Here is a 7,867-nt window from a genome sequence, read left to right as displayed (position 1 = left end):
CACAAGCCTAAGATCAAAAGGCAATGCCAAAAATAACTCCTTTTTTGTTGTGTTTTTTAGTTTATTTTCAAGCAGTAAATCCAACATATTTTAATAAATGCAAAGAAGAACACTGTTGATCGCTGTTTTAATTTTGTCCTTTTGTCACCCCAATAAATTCAGTAGGTCTAACTTGGCCACCCCATTGTGAAAGTTTAGACTAGGTCCTTGAATGGAGGAACGATCAAGAGTAATCTTTTACTCCACCAGTCATTGCGCAATATGTAGTCAAACGGTTATGCACTTCACTTGTGTCAGCATGATACAAGTACACTAGCAACACCCTTTTTACACAAATAGGATACCATAACGACAACTTAGCTACCACCTGGAAAACCACTACTAACTATCTAGCAACCACTGGAAACACCATTGTAATCCCCTTAAAAACACTCCAGCAACAACCTTGAATACAACTGCTTGAAAAAAACCCAGCAATCAGCTGGGGTCCCAAAGCAACTGGCTAATAAAACTTCAGCAACCACTTAGCAACACCTCAGCATCCACATGGAATGCCATCTCAACCAGCCTATCGGCTACTTAGCAGCAATAAATCAATGAAAATAATCCCTTAAATGTAAAATAACCTAAAGACAACTGGACACAGATTAACACAGCATAAACAACTCTCTACATTTAACCATTAGATATAGAGTGTGTGGTAGAATAGATACAGAATGTGTATATAGAAGTGTGTAGTCAAAATTTGGACCTGTTGGTTGATCCTGAACATTTAATAGGTTAAGCTGGGCAGGTTTATGGGGCCTAGGGTCAAGTTAATCTACCCCTGCATGGCATGTATCTAGCTTTGTGCTTGCTGAAGATCATTTCTCAGCAGAAACAGCTGTGTGGTTTTCAACTCGTTCAATTCTTAGAACTAAACGGAGCACAGAGAGGAACTGAGTGTTGAGAAATTTTCTTGATAGATAAAATTTGTCCCTCATTATTAGCAACAAAACCATCAGCTCTGCAGCTCTGACCTGAAGCAGGCATTGACAGGTGAGTCATTTTCATTCAAACATAAACCAGGTGTTCTTTATGCTGGTTTAATTAAGCTTTAATGATGTAAATTGTTGTTCTGTGTAAAATGTGCTATATAAATAGATAAATATATATTATGCACAACAGCCAATGACAGTAGTGGTCTTTAGCATACAAAATCAGAATATACAGACTACAATTACATGTTTAAGCTGTGTCTCTATTGGGGAGATCAACATCAGCTTCTCAGTTTGTCTCTGCACAGTTGAGTTTGACTTCATTTATTTGATTCAGATGTGAGAGTTCAACAGTACAGCTGCCAAATTTCAGTGTATAATGCAGCAGTGCTATAAAACTCACAATACATACCCTATATGTATAACAAGTTGGATGTAAACATTTGTACTTCCCTAGTCAAATGACAATGTTGTATTGATTTAGTTGACAATAAGCTAACACATCCTCTACAGAGAACACACTTCTGCAGGTTTTAATGCACAATTACTGTCTACTTGCTGAATTTTACATGAATTAAATTAAATAACATTGTGTATGAACTGTGCAAACGTTATGCCAAATTATATATCTTTTTCCTAAAAGGAAAAACTTAACAAATATGTAATATTTTGCACAAATAAATCATATTTAATTTAAAATATTTTAAAAAGTTGAATAGATAGAACTTTTATTTGCTCCTTTCTCATCAGTACTCAACAGAACTACACTTATCTGTGTTTAATGTACAGAATCAAGAGGCATCATGAATTCAACCACAATGACAGAACAAGAATATCCTGACTATACGTACACGCCCTACACGGTGAATCAGACTACAGATTCACCACCTTGCGATGCAGTGTGTATTTTCTATGCAGTAACTAATGTGATCATCATTGTCCTGGGTGTTGCTGGAAATGGTTTGGTGATCTGGATTGCAGGATTTAAGGTGAAGAAGTCAGTTGTCAGCACCTGGTACCTGAGTCTGGCCGTGTCTGACTTCATATTCTGCTCCTTCCTGTCATTCAGGATCATTTACATGATCAAAGGCGAGTGGCTCTTCGGGCGCTTCATGTGCAAGTTCAGTTACTTCATTGTGTTCCTCAACATGTACAGCAGCATTTTCCTCCTCGTCATCATCAGTGTGGACCGCTGTGTCATTGTTACGTTTCCTGTGTGGGCTCAGAACAAGCGCACTGTTAAAAAAGCCTCTGTGGTAGTCATGCTAGCCTGGATCATCTCAGCAGCACTTAGCACACATTCAGCTGTTTCCCTTGAATTGTTCAAGCCCAAAACAGTTTTTTACTGCACGTACATTAATTTTCAAAATTATATTGCGGCCATAGCATGCCGATTAATTTTTTTATTTGTGATCCCATTCCTGATCATTTTAATTTGTTATATTGTCATCATACGAAAGCTAAAGTCCAACCAGATGGCAAAGTCCAAAAAGCCATTCAAGATCATGACAGTTCTGATTGTTACTTTCTTGATCTGCTGGCTGCCATATCACACTATTATTCTGATGGATTTATTCATGATATATGATGATTCATTGGACACCGCATATGTGTTTAGTCTCATTCTTGCCAGTGCCAACAGCTGTCTGAACCCATTTCTTTATGCATTCATGGGAAAAGACATTAAGGAGCAATGTTATGCTCTTTGGTTGAAGATTGAGAATGCAGTCAGGGAGGAGGATGACCTGAACACCATCCAAGGGACAGCTTACACCACCTCTGGGGAAAGCAGACATTCAACTAGCATTTAGTTTTTACTGAGTATCACAAAAAGGACATCTTAACTGCTAATGGACCAAACATAATTCAGATTCAAATTCAGTTAATTCTTTGATTCTTGCAAAAGTGTAATTCAAACTTTTTGTCTTTACTCAAATATATAAAAAAGCATTTCCTGAACAGTAAAGTTCCACTGAGGAGAGCTTTCCCAGATATGAGCAATGCATGGGAGTTGTAGCACAGCAAGCTCTGCCCTGTTATGTGGTGCATTGCATTTTCCTACATAGGCAGGACTTTAGTGGTGATCATTCTGAATTATTAAAAATTCTCTCTTGAGGAAGAGAGGAGGGGAATCAGCAGCTCCTTTTCTCTTCTTTGAATCCACAAGTCTAATGTAGTAATGGGGATGATTTGGATGTATTTATATGTCATTGCTGAAGGAAGATTTTGAAAGGAAAATTTCATAAAGTTAACACCTAATTTTTACTCATATGAAGCTCTGAGGTTACTTGCTAATGAAAATGGCATGCTACTTACTTAGTGATTCAATGCTGGGCCAAAGAAATTTCACTAAGGCCTTGTATTGGATGAAGATACAATCTGCATAAAAATTTATGCTAAGAATCAATTCATGCTAGTAATCAGCCTGTTGAATAAAACGGAGGCACTTAACCTCTGTTACCTGTATATTTACCTGGGGTAAAATAAACACAGTAAAATCACTTACTTGACTTACTTGACCTCAGCTTCTGTGTCTTTGTTTTTTTTTGTTTTTTTTTGCTAAATTTGAACCAATGAAGCTGCTCTCTGCAAACTGATTAGGAGCAGATAACACAAAAAACAGTGCAATGAAATATTAATAATTTTTCTGGAGCATAGCAAATTGATCAGATGACGACCATCACTGAGTAACCCTGAGTAGTGACCTCAAAGATCTTTTTTTATTATAGATTCAAATGTATTCAGTGACAAACTCAATTCCAAAAAAGTTGGAACAGTAACTAAAATGCAAATAATAAAGCATTTATAAATCTATTTTAAGCTGTATTTGAACCAAAACAATGACAAGATATTTAATGTTCTTTATTTTATCAACTTCATTGTTTGGCTCATTCAGAAATTGAAAAATGCAACACCTTACAAGTACAGTATGTTTGGATAATGTAAGATTTTGTGAACTATTCCAAAAACATTTTAAACAGTTTTGGACATAAAAGGAGCATCCAGTAAAGGTCATATGTTTTAGGAGCCAGGTTGGGTTGAGGCTCGCCACTTTACCAAAATGCATCAGCAACATATCCAACAGTTAAAAAAGCAACATTCCCTCAGCAAAAGATAGAAGATAATTATGGCCAAAAGCTAGAAATAAATGCCTGTGACCTTTGACCTTTGAAATGGCACTACATTACAACTAGCTTGTTTTTGTGATGGATATCACCCAATTTGCTCAGGAATACTTTAGCTGCATCCATAAATACATTACACAGTGGAAGTCATATGTCAATAGTGTTCAGAAACACCACTGACTTCTCTGGGCTTGAGGTCATCTGAAATGGCCTGATGCACCTTGAAAATGTGCATTGTGGTCTGATGAGTCAACCTTTCAGATTGTTTATGGAAATAACTGATGTCCTCCCTAAAACAAAAAAGTAAAGGACCATCCTGATTGTTAGTAGCAGAATGTTCAAAAGCTAGGTCCTGTCATAGCATGAGGGGATATTCTTTTGTATCCCTGCCAAATGCACCCATGTTCAACGTGACAACACCAAGCCACATTCTGCTTGACTTACATTAGCATGGTTATGTAATCAGTGAAAGCTGGGGCACTAAACTGGCCTGCCTGCAGACCGGAAGTCTCTGATTTAAAATAGTATAAATATGTAATAAATCTATCTTATTAAGCTGAAAATATGACATCAAAAGCATCAATATGGTTGTACAGCTGATGACCTATATGACAGAAGAACAGCAAAAAATTCTGCTATCAAAAATAGATAGTTTGAGTCATTAGTCCCGAGATGATTATTAAATGCTGTTAAAAGGACAGATGATGTAACACAGTAAACATGCTCCCAGCTTTTTTGCAACATGTTGCAGGCATCAAATCTGGATTATGCTTATATTTGTAAAACCAATGTTCATTTAAATTGTATGTTTTAAGTATGCCAAATTCTCATGATATCTAATGCTGTATGTGTCAATATTACAACACAATATTATAAGCAGAAATACTGTCATATAGTATATTGTACATATGCGGTGTAGACAAATTCATTACCCATTACAATGGCAGTTTTTATTACTCTCTGTTTGTCATTGAAATTATTATTTTGATCTGCATGCTGCTAAAATATTTTAGCAAAATACCTGGTCCCAATTCATATTGTTTATTATAACTATGTAATTACACATTAACAATGCATGCAAAACAATGTAAGTACTAGCAATATACCCCCTGGGTAAAACTGAACAAAAGTGAGAGTTTTAAAAAGATCTCAAGAACGTTAAGGAGTAACAATCACCTGTAAAACTTCTGTGTAATAAACAGAGGTTTTGTTCAGTGAATAAATTCAGTGAAGATTTTGACACTAATGTTTTTTTTTACCATGTTAATGACACAGTTACAATGCATTACACTATATTTTTGTAACATGGCTGCAGGAATTCACTTTGTCTTCAGCCACACAAGCAGTAATGAGATTGCACACTGATGTTGGGCAATTAAGCCTGACATTTATCTAAAAAAGGCACTACATTGACAATGAAGTACAATTCTTGTGTGTATAGAATTCATTGTACAATTATATTCTATTATGGATGAACTTTGTAATAATTTAAATTCTTTATTAGAGAGAAAAGAAAGGTGCAGGGCACAACTTTCAGCACTGTCCCTGACTTCTCTGCTGAGATCTCTCCACATGCATCCTGTTGAGGCAAGAAGCAGATACAACTCTTCACTTCTTACCTTCTACACCTCAAGCTCAACTGTACACCAACTTAGGTCTTCCTCTTCTGGGCTCTTGGCATGTCCCTACATACATCTAAGCATGCCTGTAAGGTTAGGTCTTACTGCTTCAGTGTCTTGGCCCCTCAGTGGTGGAACAAACTTCTCCCTAAACTTTGCACTGCACAATCTCTTCATATCTCTAAGCAAGACTTAGGTTAACACCTTTCTGCACTCTTTCCCACTAAATTTCAGAAGTGTTTTTCTTCAGTCCTCTGCACTTAAACTCTTTTTTTTGCTCACTAGCTTAAAAAAAAATAATAAAATTACACATAACTCAATATCTAGACTATGTAACTGTATTAAGCTAAATAAACTTGTCTTTTGGGATAAAGACACTTGCAGTCTCAATCTATAGTATTTTGTTTTGCTTTGGCTTCCACTGCTTGCACATTTTGTGCTGATTAAGAGCATCTGCTCAATGACTACATAATGTAAATGTACATCGCATGGCAAGTAAAGTTGCTAGTAGGCTAAGTGAGTTTAGTAAAATCACTTTCAGTTTGCAATTCCATTCAATGCCTCTTGGAATAAGCATTTGTAAATGTATATGTATGTTTGTGTACCCCCTTGAAGTGGTCTTGTCATGATGGGCTAATGTAGGTGTCATGTGCCCTACAGTAAAGTTACCACATTTCCATTTTCATAAGGAGATCTCAAGTTGACATCTGTTGATTGCCATAGGAGCACAGTTGGCCTTACTCTCTCTTGCTGGACAGGATGGCCCTCTGTCTCTCCACATCACTTTTTATCAGGCTGGTCAGCAAAGGCTTCTATTAGGCAACATAACAGAATTGGCAGTGAGTGTTCTCCTCCAACTGCAGTGAGCTACCCAATAATGTTGGGTTAGCAGCAGGTTGAAAAAAATGCAATATACAATACTGGCCAAATACAACATAACACAGGACATTTAACACCAGAGATTTCATGCACTGGAAGTCTATCCTGGGGTGAAGACGCACAAACTCTATATTCACCTGAGTTCTTCTCCAAATGATGAAAATGCCTTGATATATACAAATAGCACTCAGACCCTAGTGAGGGAAAGTCTTGTCCTTAGAGAGATCTGGAGGGTAGACTAAGAGTGAGCTGTGTTTATATGGGATGAGAAAACTATACCACTCTGCTGAAGTTTACTTGGCCAAAGATTTCTGGTAACTGTACCTGTAGCAGCTCATTGACCTTATCCTGTAGTTTTAGACTAGAATGTTCCAGTGATTGTAGCTCTCCTCCATGAAACTCAACCCATATACCATCATGAATACTGGCTTTTGAACTGTACACTGATAACAAGCTGAGTGGTCTTTAGCCCGGAGGACACAGTGTCCATGATATCCAAAAGAAAAAATTTGAATGTAGATTTGTTGAACCACAGAACACTTCCACTCAGTCCTTTTTAAATGAGCTCAGGCCCAGAGAAGGTGGCAGCATTTCTGGATCCTGTTTATATATGGTTTTTTCTTTGCGTTTTAGAGTTTTAACTTTCATTTGTGGATGCAGCAACGAACTGTTTTCACAGACAGTAGTTTTTAGAAGTGTTCCTGAGCCCATGTAGTGATTTCCACTACAGAATCATGTCTATTTTTAATGCAGTGCTGCCTGAGGGCCCAAAGATCATGGCCAGTAAATACTGGTTTTTGGCCTCGTCCCTTGCATACAGAGATTTCTCCAGATTCTCAAAATCTTTTAATGTAATTATGTACCATAATTGATGAAAAGCAAAAGTTCTTTGCTATTTTACATTGAGAAACATTATTCTTGAATTGTTGCACTATTTGCTTGAGCAGTTTTTCACAGAGTGGTGAACCCCTCCTCATCTTTACTTCTGAAAGACTCAGCCTCTCTTGGATGCTTTTTTATACCAACTCATGTTACTGAACTGTTGCCAATGAACCACCAGGTGTTTTTTTTAGCATTACACAACTTTACCAGCCTTTTCTTGCCCCTGTCCCATTTTTTTTGGAATGTGTTGTTGGTATCAAATTCAACATGCGTATATATTTTTCCAAAAACAATAAAATGTCTCAGTTTCAACATTTGAATATTTGGTATGTTGTCTTTGTACTATTTTCAATGAAATATAGGGTTTAAATGATCTGCACATCAT

The 7,867-nt window shown here is 36.8% G+C and overlaps 1 protein-coding gene across 1 annotated transcript; it reads left to right on the top strand.

The window, feature by feature from the left end:
- Positions 1-939: 939 nt before the first annotated feature.
- On the top strand, positions 940-2,788 carry LOC118827370 (chemokine-like receptor 1). Its single transcript, XM_036598708.1, has 2 exons — positions 940-1,038; positions 1,767-2,788. Exon 2 carries the CDS (start codon positions 1,781-1,783, stop codon positions 2,786-2,788), a length of 1,008 nt encoding a protein of 335 aa, XP_036454601.1. The 5' UTR covers positions 940-1,038; positions 1,767-1,780.
- The last annotated feature ends 5,079 nt before the right edge of the window (positions 2,789-7,867 follow it).

This window comes from Colossoma macropomum, unplaced genomic scaffold, assembly GCF_904425465.1.
Source record: "Colossoma macropomum unplaced genomic scaffold, Colossoma_macropomum, whole genome shotgun sequence".
Lineage (NCBI taxonomy): Eukaryota > Metazoa > Chordata > Actinopteri > Characiformes > Serrasalmidae > Colossoma > Colossoma macropomum.
The sequence above is the reverse complement of the archived record's forward strand: the minus strand, read 5'-3'. Positions and strand labels throughout refer to the sequence as shown.